General features: G+C 47.1%; 1 protein-coding gene across 1 annotated transcript in view; it reads right to left on the minus strand.

Moving 5' to 3' along the window:
• Positions 1 to 24,366, minus strand: part of HSPBAP1 (HSPB1 associated protein 1) — a 102,784-nt gene that overhangs the window by 10,317 nt on the left and 68,101 nt on the right. The window contains exon 6 of the mRNA XM_040358289.1: positions 9,011 to 9,094. Coding sequence (XP_040214223.1) covers positions 9,011 to 9,094 — 84 coding nt within the window. The remainder of the gene's footprint in view (positions 1 to 9,010; positions 9,095 to 24,366) is intronic.

Genomic DNA, 24,366 nt, shown 5'->3' on the forward strand with positions numbered 1-24,366 from the left:
GATCACCAATGTAAGGGACATTCTTCCCACTGATCACCAATGTAAGGAGCATTCTTCCCACTGATCACCAATGTAAGGGACATTCTTCTCACTGATCACCAATGTAAGGGACATTCTTCTCACTGATCACCAATGTAAGGGACATTCTTCTCACTGATCACCAATGTAAGGGACATTCTTCCCACTGATCACCAATGTAAGGAACATTCTTCTCACTGATCACCAATGTAAGGGACATTCTTCTCACTGATCACCAATGTAAGGGACATTCTTCTCACTGATCACCAATGTAAGGAACATTCTTCCCACTGATCACCAATGTAAGGGACATTCTTCTCACTGATCACCAATGTAAAGGACATTCTTCTCACTGATCACCAATGTAAGGAGCATTCTTCTCACTGATCACCAATGTAAAGGACATTCTTCCCACTGATTACCAATGTAAGGAACATTCTTCCCACTGATCACCAATGTAAGGGACATTCTTCCCACTGATCACCAATGTAAGGGACATTCTTCTCACTGATCACCAATGTAAGGGACATTCTTCTCACTGATCTCCAATGTAAGGGACATTCTTCTCACTGATCTCCAATGTAAGGGACATTCTTCTCACTGATCACCAATGTAAGGGACATTCTTCTCACTGATCACCAATGTAAGGGACATTCTTCTCACTGATCACCAATGTAAGGGACATTCTTCTCACTGATCACCAAGGTAAGGGACATTCTTCCCACTGATCACCAATGTAAGGGACATTCTTCCCACTGATCACCAATGTAAGGAGCATTCTTCTCACTGATCACCAATGTAAGGGACATTCTTCTCACTGATCACCAATGTAAGGGACATTCTTCTCACTGATCACCAATGTAAGGGACATTCTTCCCACTGATCACCAATGTAAGGGACATTCTTCTCACTGATCACCAATGTAAGGGACATTCTTCCCACTGATCACCAATGTAAGGAACATTCTTCTCACTGATCACCAATGTAAGGGACATTCTTCTCACTGATCACCAATGTAAGGGACATTCTTCTCACTGATCACCAATGTAAGGGACATTCTTCCCACTGATCACCAATGTAAGGAACATTCTTCTCACTGATCACCAATGTAAGGGACATTCTTCTCACTGATCACCAATGTAAGGAACATTCTTCCCACTGATCACCAATGTAAGGGACATTCTTCTCACTGACCACCAATGTAAGGGACATTCTTCTCACTGATCACCAATGTAAGGGACATTCTTCTCACTGATCACCAATATAAGGAACATTCTTCTCACTGATCACCAATGTAAGGGACATTCTTCCCACTGATCACCAATGTAAGGGACATTCTTCTCACTGATCACCAATGTAAGGGACATTCTTCTCACTGATCACCAATGTAAGGGACATTCTTCTCACTGATCACCAATGTAAGGGACATTCTTCCCATTGACTACCCATCCTCCAGGGTAAAAAGGATGAATCTACTTCTAGAAACGTCTCTCTGGCTTTCAGATGACGACAACGTCCGTTTCTCATGGAGATTCTGGTTGGACAGCCATGCCAGGCGTCCAATGAGACGTTGAGGTGAAATCTTCCATTTCTCAGTGACACCCCCACACAATATATTCCTGACTAACACTCTAACGAGCGTGTGATGCATGAAGAGTCGCAGCACCGCGGCGGCGAGCCATTCATAAAAACTTTGGTGTTCTGCGATCGACATTGGCCTGTCCAGGATCCATTACTGTCCCGTCTCCCCGCGGGCGAGTGCCGGTGTTCATTAGCTGCACAGAGAGAATTGGCACCATTATCTGATGTTCAATTTTTAATAAGCAGATTGTGGGCAGCGTGCGGCAGAGAGACGTAAAAACGCACGGCGGGTGATGAATCGCTGATGGAGTCGGAATGCGAATTTCATTACATTAAAACGGAATAAATCAGCCAAATTGTTTCCGATACAATAAAGAGGCACTAAGACGTCGGAGGAGCTTCCATGCCAGCAACGGGGGAACTTTAACTCCCGGCTGGACCACATTTCCCATAATTCATTGCTCCGGGGCGGTCCAGTCAGAGCTCAGATGCTGGCATTGCCGGTTCTTCTATGGGGGTCTTCTTCACATCAGAAGACCCCCATCACATATCACAGCCCCTTTTCTGAAATAGTCTGGCCAGAAGTGGTCTTCATGGAAGAATTACGGCCAAAAAATTGAACCTCCGATGTGGAAACAAGGCTAAGCGACTCAACTTTGCAGGAAAACGCAGGAACGGGAGGGGGGTGGGCATAAAAATGGCAGCAGGTGCTCTGGACTGAGGAGTCCAATGTGAGATATTTGGTTGTAGCAGGAGGCAGTTTGTTGGGGGAAGGGCACGAGAGCGCTACAATAATGAGTGTCTGGAGCCAACTGTGAAGCATGGAGAAGGTTATTCTCACGTTTGACTGCAGCAGTAAAGTCAATGTCACTAGGAACCATCTTCAGGAACAAGGGGTCCTAGAAGTGATGGTTTGGCCCCCACCGAGCCCTGATCTCACCATCGTGGAGTCTGTCTGGGATTACATTAAGAGACAGAAGGATTGTAGGCAGCCGACATCCACAGAAGATCTGCGATTAGTTCTCCAAGATGTACAGAGAGGAACCTACCTGCCGAGTTCCTTCAACAACTGTGTGCGAGTCTACCTAGAAAAACGAATGCTGAAGGCAAACAATCCCCCATAATGACAACGGAAATCCGATGTACACAAGTATAACAGGCTCCTCCCATGTACACAAGTATCACAGGCTCCTCCCATGTACACAAGTATCACAGGCTCCTCCCATGTACACAAGTATCACAGGCTCCTCCCATGCACACAAGTATCACAGGCTCCTCCCATGTACACAAGTATCACAGGCTCCTCCCATGTACACAAGTATCACAGGCTCCTCCCATGTGCATAATTATCACAGGCTCCTCTCATGTACATAAGTATCACAGGCTCCTCCCCGGTACTCCTCCTCTGTACATAAGTATCACAGGCTCCTCCCCTGTACATAAGTATCACAGGCTCCTCCCATGTACATAAGTATCATAGGCTCCTCCCATATACACAAGTATCACAGGCTCCTCCCATGTGCATAAGAATCACAGGCTCCTCCCATGTGCAAAAGAATCACAGGCTCCTCCCATGTACATAAAAATCACAGGCTCCTCCCATGTACATAAAGTATCAGACTCCTGCTGTGTGCTTAAGTATCACAGGCTCCTCCCATGTACATAAGTATCACAGGCTCCTCCCATGTACATAAGAATCACAGGCTCCTCCCATGTACATAAGTATTGCAGGCTCCTTCCATGTACATAAGTATCACAGACTCCTCCCATGTACATAAGTATCACAGGCTCCTCCCATGTACATAAGTATCACAGGCTCCTCCCATGTACATAAGTATCACAGACTCCTCCCATGTACATAAGTATCACAGGCTTCTCCCATGTACATAAGTATCACAGGCTCCTCCCATGTACATAAGAATCACAGGCTCCTCCCATGTACATAAGTATTGCAGGCTCCTTCCATGTACATAAGTATCACAGACTCCTCCCATGTACATAAGTATCACAGACTCCTCCCATGTACATAAGTATCACAGGCTCCTCCCATGTACATGAGTATCACAGGCTCCTCCCATGTACATAAAGTATCAGACTCCTGCCATGTGCATAAGTATCACAGGCTCCTCCCATGTACATAAGAATCACAGGCTCCTCCCATGTACAAAAGTATCACAGGCTCCTCCCATGTACACAAGTATCACAGGCTCCTCCCATGTACACAAGTATCACAGGCTCCTCCCATGTACATAAGTATCACAGGCTCCTCCCATGTAAACAAGTATCACAGGCTCCTCCCATGTACATAAGAATCACAGGCTCCTCCCATGTACAAAAGTATCACAGGCTCCTCCCATGTACACAAGTATCACAGGCTCCTCCCATGTACACAAGTATCACAGGCTCCTCCCATGTACATACGTATCACAGACTCCTCCCATGTACATAAGTATCACAGACTCCTCCCATGTACATAAGTATCACAGGCTCCTCCCATGTACATAAGTATCACAGACTCCTCCCATGTACATAAGTATCACAGGCTCCTCCCATGTACATAAGTATCGCAGGCTTTTCTGATGACGGATTGGTCCTGTGTGTTGTGTATTGGGAGGGATTTTTATGCAGATTTAGTGACAGGTCCACTTTAAGGTCTCATAAACAAAGTAATAAAGTGTCCGGTGAGGGAAAAGGTTTTATGTCGCCGGTAATAAAAGATTCATGTGACGGTTTTACAGGTAATGAGGCTGAATGGCTATTTGAGCGCGCTACGTGCCTCGATCGGCGCTGTATCTGCTCGTTATTGCCGGAAGGGCGACATGTTTACATTACAAAATGGATGATTTTATTACTTCCTATAACTGATTACAGACAATCCTTACCCAACCCAACCCCCACGGCCCGATCCGCCATAAAACGAATGGTCATTTAGTTGTATTGATTGCGGCAAGAGAAACAAAGAAAAACTTCCACCGCGTTCAATAGAGCAATCCGTCAGTCCTGAGGACAGGAGAACCAGAGAGGGACTGGGAGGAGCGCCACCGGGGGGGTCCAACCTAACAATTCATTCTAATATAATCGCTAATCACCCCCCCCCCCATTTCCTCCCACTGACACCCGAAAAAACTCCTCCCAACACCCCCACTGACTCCCCCAAACTCCTCCCAACACCCCCCACCTCCCATTTCATCCCAACACCCCCACTGACTCCCCCAAACTCCTCCCAACACCCCACCTCCCATTTCTTCCCAACACCCCCACTGACTCCCCCAAACTCCTCCCAACGCCCCACTTCCCATTTCTTCCCAACACCCACACTGACTCCCCCAAACTCCTCCCAACACCCCAAACTCCTCCCAACACGCCCACTGACTCCCCCAAACTCCACCCAACACCCCCCACCTCCCATTTCATCCCAACACCTCCACTGACTCCCCCAAACTCCTCCCATCACCCCACCTCCCATTTCTTCCCAACACCCCCACTGACTCCCCCCATCCCCTCCCATTTCTTCCCAACACCCCCACCTCCCATTTCTTCCCAACACCCCCACTGACTCCCCCAAACTCCACCCAACACCCCACCTCCCATTTCTTCCCAACACCCACACTGACACCCCCAAACTTCTCCCAACACCCCACCTCCCATTTCCTCCCACTGACACCCGAAAAAACTCCTTCCAACACCCCCACCTCCCATTTCTTCCCAACACCCCCACTGACTCCCCCAAACTCCTCCCAACACCCCACCTCCCATTTCTTCCCAACACCCCCACTGACTCCCCCAAACTTCTCCCAACACCCCACCTCCCATTTCTTCCCAACACCCCCACTGACTCCCCCAAACTCCTCCCAACACCCCACCTCCCATTTCTTCCCAACACCCCCAAACTTCTCCCAACACCCCCACCTCCCAAACTCCTCCCAACACCCCCACTGACTCCCCCCACCCCCTCCCAGCACCCCCAACTCCAATTTCTTCCCAACACCCCCACTGACTCCCCCAAACACCTCCCAACACCCCCACCTCCCATTTCTTCCCAACACCCCCACTGACTCCCCCAAACTCCACCTCTCATTTCTTCCCAACACCCCCACTGACTCCCCCAAACTCCTCCCAACACCCCACCTCCCATTTCTTCCCAACACCCCCACTGACTCCCCCCATCCCCTCCCAGCACCCCCACCTTCCATTTCTTCCCAACACCCCCCCATCCCCTGCCAACACCCTCACTGACTCCCCCCCCCATCCCCTCCCAGCACCCCCACCTCCTATTTCTTCCCAACACCCCCATCCCCTCCCAACACCCTCACTGACTCCCCCCATCCCCTCCCAGCACCCCCACCTCCCATTTCTTCCCAACACCTCCACTGACTCCCCAAAACCCCTCCCAGCACCCCCACCTCCCATTTCTTCCCAACACCCCCACTGACTCCCCCAAACCCCTCCCAGCACCCCCACCTCCCATTTCTTCCCAACACCTCCACTGACTCCCCAAAACCCCTCCCAGCACCCCCACCTCCCATTTCTTCCCAAGACCCCCACTGACTCCCCCAAACTCCTCCCAACACCCCACCTCCCATTCAGGGCCGCCATCAGGGGGGTACAGGCAGTATACCTGTAAGGGGCCCGGATGGCAATCCCCCTTTTTATATATATATATATATATATATATATATATATATATATATATATATATATATATATATATATATATATATATATTTTCTATTTCTTTCATTTTTTATATATATATAAAATATATATATATATTATTAAAGGGCCCATAGGTCCCCAGGGCCCTGGATGGCAACCCCCCTTTTTTTTCTTTTTATAAATGTTTATTTTATTTTTTTTAATATATATATTTTTTTTATTAAAGGGCCCAGGGGTTTCTTTTATTTTTATTTATTTGTATTAAAGGGTCCAGAGGTCCCTAGATGGCAACCCCCTTTTTTAAAAATAAATAAATATATATTTTTTATTTCTTTTTATTAAAGTGCCCAGAGGTCCCCAGGGCCCCGGATGGCTACACCCCCCCCCCCCCCCGCTTCTGAATTTTAGGCGGCAGCACCCCTCCCCCCGGTTCTCTGCTCCAGGAGGGCCCATACCTGAAGCTGTGTAAGGGGCCCCATAATTCCTGATGGTGGCCCTGCTCCCATTTCTTCCCAACACCTCCACTGACTCCCCCAAACTCCTCCCATCACCCTCACTGACTCCCCCATCCCCTCTCAACACCCCCACCTCCCATTTCTTCCCAACACCACCACTGACTCCCCCAAACTCCTCCCAACACCCCACATCTTATTTCTTCCCAACACCCCCACTGACTCCTCCCATCCCCTCCCAGCACCCCCACCTCCCATTTCTTCCCAACACCCCCACTGACTCCCCCAAACCCCTCCCAGCACCCCCACCTCCCATTTCTTACCAACACCCCCACTGACTCCCCCAAACCCCTCCCAGCACCCCCACCTCCCATTTCTTCCCAACACCCCAACTGACTCCCCCCATCCCCTCCCAACACCCTCACTGACTCCCCCAATCCCTTCCCAACACCCCCACCGCCTTTTTCCTCCCGACAACACCACCGACTTCCCCCATCCCCTTCCAACAACCCCATTGACCCCCACCTCTATTTCCTCCCAACACTCCCATTGACTGCCCCCATCCCCTCCCAATAACCCATCTCCTATTTCCTCCCAACACCCCCACTGACTGCCTCCATCCCCTATTGTACCAACACCTCCACCGACTCTTGCCCTCCCAACACCCCCATGACCCCCACTGATTTCCTTCATCCTCTCCAGAGGCGATTCATTTCGCATGTGTTGCGCTATATACGTTTTTCACTCACTCACTCTCCCAACACCCCCCTCGACCCACCTCCCATTTTCGCCAAACACCCCCACTGATTGCCCCCCATTTCCTCCCAACGCCCCTATTGACTCCTCCCATGCCCTCCCAACACCCCCATTTCCTCCGAACCCCCCACCAACCCCCCTTTCCCAATTTCCTCCCAACAACTTCACTGAACCCCCCCCCCCCAATTAGATTGTAAGTTCCTTTGGGGGACAGGGTGCAGTAGAAAGGTTTTATGAATGCTCTCCCTTTGCACTATATGTGGATGGTCTATAAAAATGTATAAATCACCCACACAGCTCCAACCAACTTTGTAATCCAAATTTCTGTAGGTGATGCAGGACCCCGTTCCCAGCTCGCTGCAGGTAGAGGCAGCCAGAAAAAAACATGAAAGAGCATTGACGACACTTCTGGTAAATTCTGTTCGCTGCATAAATGTTTTCTGAAGTTTATTTTTCCTGAACTTTGCATTATTTATGAGGCTTTTTTTTTTTTTTTTTACGTTGCAGTTTTGCAAGCCAACATTTTCATAAGTGTTTATTACTAGTAAAGCTCAAAAACAGGGAACGGCTTCCCACATGTATAAATGACCTTCCCTGACCTTGTCAATAGCAATAAAGATGGACCTTCTGACGTAACAGTTCATTAAAAGCAAGTAGTGATGTCATCAGTTATCGCAAGGGAGCTGTGATGTCATACCCGTCTATCAATAATGAAAGGGAAAAAAAATATGCCTTAGGGGTGAACTATTTATTACACTATATGGTCAGAACAATGGGAACCCCTCTCCCAGTGATTGAACTCCGGTGTCTTCTGAATAAAGAGAGTGCCGTCCTTCAGGAAAGAAAGATCAGTTGAAGACATTGTTCGAGGGGGGGGGGGGGGGGTACTGTGATCTCTGTGAGAGGTAATAATTATAATGACACATTATCATGCTCCACCTGAAATTATATAATATGTCTGATGACAGGTCCCCTTTAATCCTGCAAATTGATTGGACTGCATATCAGAAAGAAAAGAAAATGATATTCCAAATCGCCGGCGGTAATGGAACATTATGGTGGCGGTTTTATAGGTAATAGAGGTGACTTACTGCTGGAACACATTCTATATATCGATCGGCGTTCTGCTTATTACTGACGCGGGAGAGAATTTACACTGCGACATTCTTGCATTCAAATATGAATCAGTTTATTACTCTGTATACACCTCATGCTCCAGCCACTTCCTCCATAGTATCAGCAGAGGTATTGATCACTGTGGTATCTAGCTGGGGGGGGGGGGGGGATTCTACCTTCCCTGGATCACCCCCAGTGATAGAGCAGGGGTCCTGTCTGCAGCGGTTTCCCCCCCCCCCCCCGAGTCAGATGTCCAGCTAACCAATCAGCAACACCAAAGCTTCAATTAGGGCTATAATGAATGTAGAGTTACATAAGGCAAGTCATACATTACTGTGCCATATATATATATATATATATGTGTATGCAGAGTTCTTCCTTAGGGTCCGTATAATCTAACACATGGAGGACACCAAACAGGAACTACTCACCAGCTCGATCCAGGAGTTGACGCTGACAGTGACATCATCAATCGATTCCACGTAATGCCACCAATGACGAGGGACAAATAACACCTGAAGGAGACATAGAGTTAGAGGTTTAGGTTGAAGGGTGTGGTTTGAGATTGACCATAGACAGAGTTAGGGGTAGGGGTTGGGTTTATGGGTGTTGGTTGATGGGTTTTGTTTTGGGCTTGAGCACAGACCTAGAGCTAGAGGATAGGTTGAGGGATCTGGTTTGGGATTGACCATTGACAGAGTTAGGGGTTGGGTTGATGGGTTTTGTTTTGGGCTTGAGCACAGACCTAGAGCTAGAGCAGGGGTGTCAAACTGCCGGCCCTCCAGCTGTTCCGAAACTACAAGTCCCATCATGCCTCTGCCTGTGAGAGTCATGCTTGTAACTGTTAGCCTTGCAATGCCTCATGGGACTTGTAGTTTTGCAACAGCTGGAGGGCCGCCAGTTTGACACCCCTGAGCTAGAGGATAGGTTGAAGGGTGTGGTTTATGATTGACCATAGACAGAGTTAGGGGTTGGGTTGATGGGTTTTGTTTTGGGCTTGAGCACAGACCTAGAGCTAGGAGGCTAAGTTGAAGGGTGTGGTTTGGAATTGACTTTAGACAGAATTAGACATTAGGTTGATGGGTGTGGTTTGAGAACGACCATAGAGATTTACACGTTAGGTTGATGGGCGTGGTTTGGGATTGACCGTAGACAAAGTTCGGGGTTAGGTTGATGGGTGTGGGATTGGCTTTAGGTATAAAGTTAGGGGTTAGGTCGGTGGGTGTGGTTTGGGATTGACCATAGACAGAGTTATGGGTTAGGTTTATGGGTGTGGTTCAGGATTGATCATTGGTATAGAGTTAGGGGTTAGGTCGATGCGTGTGGTTTGGGATTGGCCATAGACATAGTTCAGGGTTAGGTTGATGGGTGTGGGTTGGGATTGACCACTGATATAGAGTTAGAAGTAAGGTTGATAGGCACGGCTTGGGATTGACCATAGACAGAGTTAAGTGTTAGGTTGATGGGTGTGGTTTGGAATTGACCTTGGAAATAGGGTGAGAGAATAGGTTGATAAGTGTTTCTTGGGATTGATCATAGACAAAGTTTGGGGTAAGGATGATGGGTGTGGTTTGAGACGGACCATAGAGTTTTATACATCAAGTTGATGGGTGTGGTCTGGGATGGACCGTACACATAGTTCAGGGTTAGGTTGATGGGTGTGGTTTGGGATTGACCATAGAGATTTAGACGTTAGGTTGATGGGTGTGGTTTGGGATGGACCATAGACATAGTTCGGGGTTAAGTTGATGGGTGTGGTTGGGGATTGACCATAGACCGATTTAGACATTAGGTTGATGGGTATAGTTTGGGAATGACCATAGATAGAGTTAGGAGTTAGGTTGATAGGCACGGCTTGGGATTGACCATAGACAGAGTTAAGGGTTAGGTTGATGGGTGTGGTTTGAGATTGACCGTAGAGATTTAGACGTTAGGTTAATGGGTGTGGTTTGGGATTGACCGTAGACATAGTTCAGGGTTAGGCTGATGGGTGTGGTTTGGGATTGGCCTTAGGTATAAAGTTAGGGGTTAGGTCGATGGGTGTGGTTTGGGATTGACCATAGAGAGTTAGGGGTTAGGTTGATAGGCATGGCTTGGGATTGGCCAAAAACAGAGTTAAGGGTTAAGTTAATGGGTGTTGTTCAGGATTGATCATAGGTACAGAGTTAGGCTGATGGGTGTGGTTTCGGGATTGACTATTGACATAGTTCAGGGTTAGGTTGATGGGTGTAGTGTGGTATTGACCTTAGAGAGTTAGGTTGATGGGTGTGGTTTGAGCTTGACCATAGATATAGAGTTAGAAGTTAGGCTTGGGATTGACCATAGACGGAGTTAAGGGTTAGGTTGATGGGTGTGGTTTGGAATTGACCTTGGAAATAGAGTGAGAGAATAGGATGATGGGTGTGGCATGGGATTGACCATAGACAGAGTTTGGGTTAGGGATGGTGGGTGTGGGGTCAGGAATTCGTTTAAAATGATAGAGTAATGGGTTATCTTGATAGTTGCAGTTAGGGATTAGCCTGAAGAACAGAGTTGGGGTCTAGGTGGATGGTAGGGATTAGCCTGAAGGATGGGGTTAGGTTGACCACTGTGGTTAGGGATTAGCCTAGAGGATAGAGTTAGGGGTTTGGTTAATGGTTATGGTTAGGGATTAGCCTGAGGAATACATGTTGGGGTTAACTTGATGGTGTTATGCATTACCCTAAGGCATGGGTGCTCAACCTGTGGCTCTCCAGCTGTTGCGGAACTACAATTCCCATGAGGCATTGCAAGCCGCTGACAGGTACAAGCATGTCTCCCAAAGGCTGAGGCATTATGGGAATTGTAGTTTTGCAACAGCTGGAGAGCCACAGGTTGAGCACCCATGCCCTAAGGGATAGAGTTGGAGATTAGGTGGATGTTTAGGGATTAGTCTGAGGGATACAATTAGGGGCTAGGTGGATGACTGGGGTTAGGTATTAGCTTTATGGCTGCTGTTAGGGATTAATCTGAAGAGTAGAGTAAGGGATTAGGTTGATGTTTGCTTTGAGGGATTAGTTTTGGGAATAGGAGTTGGTTGTGGGGTAGGGATTATTTTGAGGAATAGAGTTAGGGTTAGGTTGATGGCATTAGGAAATAAACTGATATATGGGATTGGAAGTTAGGTTGACATTTGTGGTTATGGATTAGCCTAAATGATAGTTAGGGGATAGGTGGATGGTAGGGGTTAGGGATTAGTTTGAGGGATATAGTTAGGGGTTAGGTTGATGGCTGCAAATAGTGATTAGTCTGAGGAATAGAGTTTGGGATGAAATTGCTGTTGGGGATTAGTCTGTGGAATAGATTTAGGGGCTCTGTAAATGGGTTGAGTTAGGTATTAGATTTAGGGGATAGGCTGGTGGCATTACGGGTTAGCCTAAAGGATGGAGTTAAGGGTTGTGCCAACGTTCGCAGTTTGGGATAGAGGGATACAGATAGGGGTTAGGTTGACGTTTGTGGTTTGGGCTTAGCTTGAGGGATATAGTTGGATTTAGGTTGATGGCGTTAGGGGTTAGTTTGAAGGATGGGATTAAGGGCTAGGTTGACATTTGCGGTTTGGGATAGAGAGATACCATTAGGTGGTAGGTTGACCATTGTGGTTTGGGCTTAGTTTGAGGGATACAGTTGGGTTTAGGTTGATGGTTGGGGTTAAAGATTATCTTGAGGGATAGATGTGATGGTGTAATCGGGGATAGTCAGGCATTAGAGTGATAGTTGGAGACAGTGGCGGCTGGTGCTCAACATTTTTGGGGGGGTGCAAACGAAAAAAAAAGAAAACAATTGCAGCCTCACTGTGCCCATAAAATGCAGCCACTGTGCCATGACAAACGCAGCCACTGTGCCATCAATTGTCACCACTGTGCCATGCCATCAAACGCAGCCACTGTGCCATCAATTGTCACCACTGTGCCATGCCATCAAACGCAGCCACTGTGCCATCAAACGCAGCCACTGTGCCATGCCATCAAACGCAGCCACTGTGCCACCAATTGTCACCACTGTGCCATGCCATCAAACGCAGCCATTGTGCCATCAATTATCACCACTGTGCCATGCCATCAAATGCAGCCACTGTGCCATCAATTGTCACCACTGTACTATGCCATCAAACGCAGCCACTGTGCCATCAATTATCACCACTGTGCCATGCCATCAAACGCAGTCACTGTGCCATGCCATCAAACGCAGCCACTGTGCCATCAATTGTCACCACTGTGCCATGCAATCAAACGCAGCCACTGTGCCCCTCAATTGTCGCCACTGTGCCAATTGTCGCCACTGTGCCAATTGTCGCCACTGTGCCTGTCACTGTGCCCTTTAATTGTTGCCACTGTGCCCATTGTCACCACTGTGCCCTTTGTCACCACTGTGCCCATTGATGCCACTGTGCCCTGTCACCACTGTGCCCATTGACGCCACTGTGCCCATTGACGCCACTGTGCCTATTGTCGCCGCTGTGCCCTGTAAAATGCACTTACCTTACTCCTTCCACTTCCCTCGATGTCTTCTCCCGCCTTGGTGACGCTTCAGCCAATCAGGCTACCGATAACCAGAATCGGGGAACCTGATTGGCCGAGACGGCCGTCAGTCTTATCCAAAGAACGCAGCCCCCGTACGTCCCGAGGATAAGACATCCGGGAGACAAGGGCTGTACTCGGCCGCTGGCTCTGATAGGCACTTCCGCACAGCCAACCAGCTGCCGTTATTCAGGTGGCCGGCGCTCAAGTTCCGGCCATCTCTGAATAGACCAGCGGCAGCCGGCAACAATAACATACATTTATGCAATGCACGAATGTATGTTATTAGACTCAGTGGCGGGTGAGAGCCAGAGGGGGTGGCGCTCCAGCGCCCTCTATGGACGAACCGCCACTGGTTGGAGAATAAAAGTTAACTTGAAGGATAGAGTTAGGGATTAGCCTGAGGGATACAGTCCTGGGTTGGTTTGATGGCTGTGGTTATGGATTCCTTTAGGAAATAGAGTTAGATAGATGGCTGATGGCACATCTCAGACTTGATGATTAGATTGAGGATTGCGGTTAAAGGATTCCATTAAAGAATAGGGTAAGGGATTAGATTAAGGGATAGAGTTGGGTAAATGTTAGGGTGACAGTAAGCATTACATTCTTGGGGTATAATTATTGCGGTATGGAAACATCACGTTTTCTTTCAGCACCAGTGCTAAGGTACACACAGAATGAAAATCCAATCATTCCCAATTCATTGCAAATAAAAGCATCTGTGCCAAAACAAACCCACCGGCTAAATTCTCGGAGGGAAAAGTACTACGTACCAAACATACTAGCTTCTTCTACCTGAAGACGTGACGTCGTATTCAGCAACGATCTATAAAACACAGCCAGCTCCGTCTCACAGAGGGGAATATAGACTGGACTGGAATACGCCGATCTTTAGAATGCCGATCCAGAGAGAACACAATATTCCACCGCCCGCCCTTTACCACCCCGCTAATCCTGTTAGAGAATTGAGCTGTTACAATACAACCCGATTTCTCCAAGCTGCTAATGAGGCGGAAAAGTTCAATTTCCCCCCAAAAAAAGACCTCCAGAAATTACAGAGCGGAAAAAAAAAATACCGTATTTATCGGCGTATACCGCGCACTTTTTTCCCCCTTAAAATCAGGGCAAAATCGTGGGTGCGCGATATACGCCGATCCCCGCTGTCTCTGAGCCGCTAGCCTAGAGCCGAGCCTACTGCGCACTCGGCTAGGCTCGGCCACGCTCGGCTTCGCCCACCGCAGCCTAGAGCCGAGTGTACTGCGCACTCGGCTAGGCTCGGCTCCACCCGCAGCCACGCGAGAGGAGCCAAGAGAAGCCGAGACAAGCCAAGAGGAGCCGAACACACAGGAAATCCGGCTCCTCTCGGCTCGCGCCAAATCCAAAAACGAACACCGGACACGCTGGACGGAGACGGACACCTGGATGGAGGCCGCAGACGGACACCTCCAAAGCCGCAGACGGACACGCTGGACGGAGACGGACACTTGGATGGAGGCCGCAGCAGGACACCTCCAAAGCCGCAGACGGACACGCTGGACGGAGACGGACACCTGGATGGAGGCCGCAGACAGACACCTCCAAAGCCGCAGATGGACACGCTGGACGGAGACGGACACCTAGATGGAGGCCGCAGACGGACACCTCCAAAGCCGCAGACGGACACGCTGGACGGAGACGGACACTTGGATGGAGGCCGCAGCAGGACACCTCCAAAGCCGCAGACGGACACGCTGGACGGAGACGGACACCTGGATGGAGGCCGCAGACGGACACCTCCAAAGCCGCAGACGGACACGCTGGACGGAGACGGACACTTGGATGGAGGCCGCAGCAGGACACCTCCAAAGCCGCAGACGGACACGCTGGACGGAGACGGACACTTGGATGGAGGCCGCAGCAGGACACCTCCAAAGCCGCAGACGGACACGCTGGACAGAGACGGACACCTGGATGGAGGCCGCAGACGAACACCTCTAAAGCCGCAGATGGACCCCGCGCAAGGAAGCCGCAGACGGACACCTCCAAAGCCGCAGATGGACACGCTGGACGGAGATGGACACTTGGATGGAGGCCGCAGCAGGACAACTCCAAAGCCGCAGACGGACACGCTGGACAGAGACGGACACCTGGATGGAGGCCGCAGACGAACACCTCTAAAGCCGCAGATGGACACGCTGGACGGAGACGGACACCTGGATGGAGGCCGCAGCAGGACACCTCCAAAGCCGCAGACTGACTCCACGCAAGGAAGCCGCAGACATACACCCACAAGGCTGGACAGACCCCGCGCAAGGCCGCAGACGGACGCCGGACAAGGCCGCGGATGGACGCAGGGCAAAAATGTAAGTTTTCTTTTTTTTCCATTTTTACCTTTCTAAGCTTGGGGTGCGCGTTATACGCCGGCACGCGGTATACCCCGATAAATATGGTACAAAGTTCTGAGCTCTGAAGAGGCTGCAGGACCAGCAGGGAAAATTGCATCTTGTAATGCTTTAGGAAAACCTAATGTAGAGGTTTCTTTTCTGAGCTTCCTATGAAGAACACACAGATAGACATAAACGTTCTGACACCTGGAAGAACTTGAGATATCTGACAAATTATATTATATTATATATATATATATATATATATATATATATATATATATATATATATATATATATATATATATATATATATATATATATATACAGTGAGGAAAATAAGTATTTGAACACCCTGCTATTTTGCAAGTTCTCCCACTTGGAAATCATGGAGGGGTCTGAAATTGTCATCGTAGGTGCATGTCCACTGTGAGAGACATAATCAAAAAAAAAATTCCAGAAATCACAATTTATGATTTTTTAACTATTTATTTGTATGATACAGCGGCAAATAAGTATTTGAACACCTGAGAAAATCAATATTAATATTTGGTACAGTAGCCTTTGTTTGCAATTACAGAGGTCAAACGTTTCTTGTAGTTTTTCACCAGGTTTGCACACACTGGAGGAGGGATTTTGGCCCACTCCTCCACACAGATCTTCTCTAGATCAGTCAGGTTTCTGGGCTGTCGCTGAGAAACACAGAGTTTGAGCTCCCTCCAAAGATTCTCTATTGGGTTTAGGTCTGGAGACTGGCTAGGCCACGCCAGAACCTTGATATGCTTCTTACAGAGCCACTCCTTGGTTATCCTGGCTGTGTGCTTCGGGTCATTGTCATGTTGGAAGACCCAGCCTCGACCCATCTTCAAAGCTCTAACTGAGGGAAAGAGGTTGTTGCCCAAAATCTCGCAATACATGGCCCCGGTCATCCTCTCCTTAATACAGTGCAGTCGCCCTGTCCCATGTGCAGAAAAACACCCCCAAAGCATGATGCTACCACCCCCATGCTTCACAGTAGGGATGGTGTTCTTGGGATGGTACTCATCATTCTTCTTCCTCCAAACACGGTTAGTGGAATTATGACCAAAAAGTTATATTTTGGTCTCATCTGACCACATGACTTTCTCCCATGACTCCTCTGGATCATCCAAATGGTCATTGGCAAACTTAAGACGGGCCTTGACATGTGCTGGTTTAAGCAGGGGAACCTTCCGTGCCATGCATGATTTCAAACCATGACGTCTTAGTGTATTACCAACAGTAACCTTGGAAACGGTGGTCCCAGCTCTTTTCAGGTCATTGACCAGCTCCTCCCGTGTAGTCCTGGGCTGATTTCTCACCTTTCTTAGGATCATTGAGACCCCACGAGGTGAGATTTTGCATGGAGCCCAAGTCCGAGGGAGATTGACAGTCATGTTTAGCTTCTTCCATTTTCTAATGATTGCTCCAACAGTGGACCTTTTTTCACCAAGCTGCTTGGCAATTTCCCCGTAGCCCTTTCCAGCCTTGTGGAGGTGTACAATTTTGTCTCTAGTGTCTTTGGACAGCTCTTTGGTCTTGGCCATGTTAGTAGTTGGATTCTTACTGATTGTATGGGGTGGACAGGTGTCTTTATGCAGCTAATGACCTCAAACAGGTGCATCTAATTTAGGATAATAAATGGAGTGGAGGTGGACATTTTAAAGGCAGACTAACAGGTCTTTGAGGGTCAGAATTCTAGCTGATAGACAGGTGTTCAAATACTTATTTGCAGCTGTATCATACAAATAAATAGTTAAAAAATCATAAATTGTGATTTCTGGAATTTTGTTTTTGGATTATGTCTCTCACAGTGGACATGCACCTATGATGACAATTTCAGACCCCTCCATGATTTCCAAGTGGGAGAACTTGCAAAATAGCAGGGTGTTCAAATACTTATTTTCCTCACTGTATACATACACACACACACACACACACACACACAGGGCTTTTTTTCTCAGAGAATAGGTGCAGGAACTCCTCCCTTCTGAGTCAGCCATTGACTCCACCCCCTACCCACCTCTGAGCACCATTCCTTGGTTCCACCCCCTTACCCACCTCCCAGTACCACCCCTTTTAGAGAATACAGAACCAAGTATCATTTTCTGGTGCCAAGTATTTTCTGTGGAATTTGTTAACAACAAGAAAGAGGTCAAATAGATCTAGCAACCATAGATACACACCAGCAACAATGGACCCCCAACAGCCAGCATCAGTAGACAGCAACAATTGACTCCCTGCAACATAAGACCCACCCCCAGGAAAAATAGATTCCCCCACCAGCAACAATAGACCTCCCCAGCAGAAATAGACCCCCCCCCTGCAAAAATAAATCCCCTCTAGCAACAATAGATTCCCGAGCAGCCAGCATCAATAGACCATGCAGCAACCAAGACCCCTCCCTCCCAGCAACGATTGACCCCCCCAGCAACTTAAAACCAACCCCCAGCAACAATGAGAAACAGCGGAACTCCCCAGCAGTAATAGACCCCCTTGCTCCACAAAAATGGATCCCAGCATCAAAAAGACCCTCAGGCACCCCTTGCCAATCAGTTCTAGAGGTACTGGGAACTGCGTCCCCCCACGTTCCTTCTGGAAAAAAAAGCCCTGTGTGTATATGTATATATATATATATATATTATATATATATATATATATATACACACACACACACACACACACACACATACATACATACACACATACATACATACACACACTATATATATATATATATATAAAAAAAATTCTGCTCCTTGCTACCTCAACCAGAATCCTGCAGAAGGTGCCATCGGATGGAGGACAATCACCCAATCTCACTTCTTGACTGGACTAAAACTTGGTGTCTAGTATTGGATTTGGTACCAAGTAGTCTAAGGTCTCTTACTTTAAATAGTATCTTCGGGGCAACTCCCACACCCTATTCCAGACTAAGGTGTCTGAGGGAGTCTTGTCTTTAGCGGTTGGAGGGCAGTCCAACTTCACCACCAACCATTTCAGACGAAAGCAACGCGAACGGAAGGTGCAAGAGGAGTAATGTGCCCAAGTTTAAGAAATAGTTTGGTAGTCGGGGTTAGGCGTTAGGTTGATTGTTGGCGTTTAGCGATTAGGCCAAGCAATAGAGTAGGGTTGGGTTAGTAGCTGGGGTGAAATAGTTATGGATTAGGCTGTGCATTAGAGTAAGGGATTGGGTTAATGGTTGGGGTTGGGCTGAGGGTTAGAGTCAGGGCTGTCTTAATGAGAGGGCATCCCTGGGCAAAAAAGCTGTTCCTTGAACCCACGCTGCCCCGAAATTGGAGGCCCCATGATGGCACTGAGAGTGATAGATGCACAGGGGAGGCAGTCTGCCTCCTACATACTTGATGTCTGTTTACCTGCACTGTCATCATTGTAGGGGCCCTAGAGCATTACTTTGCCCAGGGGCCCATGATGCTATTAAGATGGCCCTGGTTAGAGTTGGAGGTTAGGTTGATGGGTGGTGTTAAGGATTAGGCTGTTGAATAGAGTCAGGGTTTGGGTTGATGGTTGGGGTTAAGCGGAGGGATTGATTTAGAGGTTAGGTTGCTGGTTGGGGTTAGAGATTAGTCCAACAAATACATTTATGTTGATGGTTTAGAATAGACATTAGACCGTGAAATAGAGTTAGGGAATACATTGATTGTTGGGGTTAGGGATTAGGCTGTGGGGAAAAGAGCTGGCAGTTAGGGTAATGGTTTGGATTATGCTGTGGGATAGAGTTAGGGGTTAGGGTGATGGTTCGGGTTAGGCTGAGGTTTGGCGCATTGGGCAGTAAATGCTCTTAATCAGCTGTGGCAGAGGTGCAGAATATGTCCAGCCAGCCATAGCCTCTGATTGGTGACCATATCTTGTTGACATCTTTCTCCATACCTCCATCTCATTGAGATTTAAAACTTCTGGAGGTAGGTAATGTCTTCAAATTCCTCTGTGATTTGGTCTTCAAGTATTATTACTAGTTTGTCTGTTGGTTTACCTCTGTAGAGATAGAGGTTAGGCTGTTGGTTGAGATTAGGCTGTGGGGTAGAGTTAGAGGTTAGGTTGATGTTTGGGATTAGTCTGAGGTATAGAGTTTGAGGTTTGGTTGATGGTTGGGTTTCGGTTTAGAGATAGAGTTAGGGGTTAGGTTGACGGTTGGGGTTAGGATGAGGTATAGAGTTTGGGCTTGATTAATAGTTGGGACTAGGTTCAAGGATAGAGTTAGGAGTTAAGCCGATGGTTGGGATTAGGCTGAGGTATAGAAATCAAATGAAATAGAAAGGCTCTCACGCTATCGGTGCTAAAACTCTAGGGGGCACTGCTGCAGTCACCTGACGTCTGTCCTCGCCAGAAATTAGTATAAATGTGAATAGGTGATAGTGGCTGAGGCATGACTGATGGTTGGGATAAGGTTTAGTAATAGGTTTAGGGGTATCTTGTGGACATCTTTCTCTGTACCCCTATTACATTGAGATTTAACACTTCTGAGGTCGGTAGAGTCTCCAACTTCCTCAGTGATCTGGTCTTCAAGTATTATTACAAGTTTGTCTGTTGATGCTTGGGGTTAGGCTGAGGTACAGAGTTTGCGGTTTGGTTAATGGTTGGGTTTCGGTTTAGAGATAGAGTTAGGTTAATGTTTGGGGTAAGGATAAGGTATAGAGTCTGAGGCTTGATCGATGGTTGGGCTTTGGTTTAGAGATAGAGTTAGGGGTTAGGGTAATGTTTGGGATTAGGCTGAGGTTTGGTTGATGGTTGGGTTTTGGTTTAGAGATAGAGTTAGGTTAATGTTTGGGGTTAGGCTGAGGTATAGAGTTTGCGGTTTGGTTAATGGTTGGGTTTTCGGTTTAGAGATAGAGTTAGGTTAATGTTTGGGGTAAGGATGAGGTATAGATTCTGAGGCTTGATCGATGGTTGGGCTTCGGTTTAGAGATAGAGTTAGGGGTTAGGGTAATGTTTGGGATTAGGCTGAGGGATAGAGTTTGAGGTTTGGTTGATGGCTGGGTTTCGGTTTAGAGATAGAGTTAGGGTTTAGGTTGAGGTATAGAGTCTGAGGATTGATCAATGGTTGGGTTTTGGTTTAGACATAGAGTTAGGGGTTAGGTTAATGTTTGGGGTTAGGATAAGGTATAGAGTCTGAGGATTGATCAATGGTTGGGTTTTGGTTTAGACATAGAGTTAGGGGTTAGGTTAATGTTTGGGGTTAGGATAAGTTATAGAGTCTGAGGATTGATCAATGGTTGGGTTTCCGTTTAGACATAGAGTTAGGGGTTAGGGGTTAGGGTAATGTTTGGGATTAGGCTGAGGGATAGAGTTTGAGGTTTGGTTGATGGTTGGGTTTCGGTTTACAGATAGCGTTAGGGGTTAGGTTAATGTTTGGGGTTATATAACTTTGGTCATGAAAGGATCAATGGCTTTATGTCAACGATTTGGGTTCAGAAGCCCTTCATAGACCCAAGACTGGATGCCTCGATCGTTTCAGTACCATGACTATCACAAACAGTGCATCGTAAACACCGGGTCCTTTAGGTTGATGGACCCTTCAGATATCTGAGGCACCAGATGCGCCATTAGTTTGCCCGGCATGGATGAGGCTGAGCCGCCGGAGGAAGTCGCCAGGAATTAGCTTAGATTTATATGTTACATTTCATTGTGTTTAACAGCAAATGGATGCCGTTAGTGTCTCAGCAGTTCTCCCAATTTTCTCAGGAGGCCCCGAGAGAGATTGGATTATGTGACTGGTTGTAAAGGACAGTGCCGCACGCCAGCGCCATCTCATCGCCAATTCCGCCGCTTCCCAGGTGGTGGGAACAGAAAGCACTTTACTTTTATTACCATCAAATGAAAGCGAAGCGCCTGCCTGACACACTTACTAAGCCAATTCTCTCCGATTACAGAAATGCGGCGTAACGCCATCTAAGGGATGACCGAACATATCCTATTGGGAGAACGCCATCTCCGCCATCTATGTATGGGGGAGGAGGCAATTACGGCTTCCCACATACTGATCCAAGCAATGCATTGAGTGTCGGAGGAAGCCTAAACACTTGCAAACCTGTACCCTGCCAGCCTGCTGTGGAACTACAAGTCCCAGCAATCCAGCCAGACAGAGGAATCCTGAAACCAGGTATTAACCCTGTCCAGTTATCAAAAATACAATATTTTTTACTATGCTGGACCTCCCTTTTTTTTTTTTGTTGTCACAGACTTTACGTCTATTTAAAAATACATTTCCATCTTAGGCTTCCCTGTCCAGAGGGTGACAACACTGCCGTGCAAATTCACTTCGGAACAAACAATGTTGTCACCCTATTAACTGCTGTACACATGTACGTGGGAGCACGGTGCTGGGCCTTATCCCATGCTGGCACATAGATGCATTTTCCTGGCATCACTGTGTCGTCCTGGAAACGTGCGCAATCAGTGCCCCCAGCACCGTGATCGCCCCGTCACTGACAAGTTCTGGTCACCTGGTAAGGATTGGAAGCCAGTAGGACGCGCTCTCCATCTTGTGTTCACTGTGACAGCCACGTAACATTTCCTGTGTTGCAATCAGTTAAAAGGGCCAGCTCCTGCCAACGGGAGGGGATTAACCACTTAAGACCCGGACCAAAAAGCAGGTAAAGGACCCGGCCAGTTTTTGCGATTCGGCACTGCGTCGCTTTATCTGACAATTGCGCGGTCATGCGACGTGGCTCCCAAACAAAATTGGCATCTTTTTTTCCCAGAAATAGAGCTTTCTTTTGGTGGTATTTGATCACCTCGGCGGTTTTTATTTTTTTGCGCTATAAACAAAAATAGAGCGACAATTTTGAAAAAAATGCTATATTTTTTACTTTTTGCTATAATAAATACCCCCAAAAATATATATAAAAAAACTTTTTTTTTTTCCCTCAGTTTAGGCTGATACGTATTCTTCGACCTATTTTTGGTAAAAAAAAAAAATCGCAATAAGCGTTTATCGATTGGTTTGCGCAAAATTTATAGTGTTTACAAAATACGGGATAGTTTTATTGCATTTTTATTAATAATTTTTTTTTCTACTACTAATAGCGGCGATCAGCGATTTTTTTTTGTGACCGTGACATTATGGCGGACACATCGGACAATTTTGACACATTTTTGGGACAATTGTCATTTTCACAGCAAAAAATGCTATAAAAATGCACTGATTACTGTGAAAATAACAATTGCAGTTTGGGAATTAACCACTAGGGGGCGCTGAAGGGGTTAAGTGTGACCTCATTTGTGTTTCTAACTGTAGGGGGGGCGGGGCTGGACGTGTGACGTCATTGATCGCCTTTCCCTATATCAGGAAACACTCGATCAATGACAGCGCCACAGTGAAGAACGGGGAAGCTGTGTTTACACACACCTCTCCTCGTTCTTTAGCTCCGGGGACCGATCGCAGGACTCCAGCGGTGATCGGGTTAGGGATAGAGCTGGGAGTAAGGTTGGTGGTAGGGGTTGGGCTGGGGTATAGAGTGAGGTTTGATTGATAGTTGGGAATAGGCTTAGGGATAGAGTGAGGGTTAGGGTTAGGTTGAATTTCAGAGTTTGAAGTTTGACATCTTTCTCTGTACCCTTATCTTATTGAGATATAACACTTCTGAAGTAGGAAGAGTCTTTAACTTCTTCAGTGATCTGGTCTTCAAGTATTATTACAAGTTTAAGCTGAGGTCTAGAGTTTGAGGTTTGATTTATGGTTGGGATTAGGTTTAGGGATAGAGAAATGTGTTAGGTTGAAGATTGGGGTCAGAGTGATGTATAGGGTTTGGGATTTGATTGATGGTTGGGATTAGGTTTAGGGATAGAGTGAGGGTTTAGGATGATGGTTGAGGTTAGGATGAGATTTAGAGTTTGAGGTTTGATTTATGGTTGGGATTAGGTTTAGGGATAGAGTTAGGTTAATGATTGGGATTAGGCTGAGGTGTAAAGTTTTAGGCTTGATTGATGGTTGGGAATTGGTTTAGGAATATGCTAAGGGGTTAGGTTGATGGTTAGAGTTAGGAAAAGGTATAGACTTTGAGGTTTGATTGATGGTAGGGCTTAGGTTTAGGGATAGAGTTGGGGGTTAGGTTGATGGTTGGAGTTAGGCTGAGGTATAGAGTTTGAAGTTTGAGGGATGGTTGGGATAAAGGTGTTAGGTTGATGGTTGGGATTAGGTTTAGGGTTAGAGTTAGGTTGATGGTTGGAGTTAGGCTAAGGCATAGAGTTTGAGGTTTGGTTGATGGTTGGTATTAGGCTTGGGGTTAGAGTTAGGGGTTAGGTTGATGGTTGGGGTTAGGCAGAGGTATAGAGCTTGAAATTTAAATGATGGTTGGGCTTAGGTTTAGGAATAGAGTTATGGTCGATGGTTGGAGTTAGGCTAAGGCATCGAGTTTTATGTTTGATTGATGGTTGGGGTTAGGCTAAGGTATAGAGTTTGAAATTTAAATGATGGTCGGGCTTAGGTTTAGGAACAGAGTTATGGTCGATGGTTGGAGTTAGGCTAAGGCATAGAGTTTGAGGTTTGGTTGATGGTTGGGATAAAGGTGTTAGGTTGATGGTTGGGATTAGACTTAGGGTTAGGTTGCTGGTTGGGGTTAGACTGAGGTATAGAGTTTTGAGGCTTGATTGATGGTTGTGAATTAGTTTAGGGTTTGAGGTTTAAATGATGGTTAGGGTTAGTGATAGGGTTATGGCGGCACCTGCTCAGCACAGGACCTGGAACCTGGACCTTTAACTTTCAGGTAGACCTTATATGGTCCATTCCCTTGTCATGCGATAGATGAGAAGGTCCGACCATGAAAAAAATGCTCCTGCTTCGGCTCGATGAAAATGGAAACATTTTGATTGAAGTACTAAAAAAAATCTCTCTAACAAACCCTCTAATTT

This window comes from Rana temporaria, chromosome 6, assembly GCF_905171775.1.
Source record: "Rana temporaria chromosome 6, aRanTem1.1, whole genome shotgun sequence".
Classification (NCBI taxonomy): domain Eukaryota; kingdom Metazoa; phylum Chordata; class Amphibia; order Anura; family Ranidae; genus Rana; species Rana temporaria.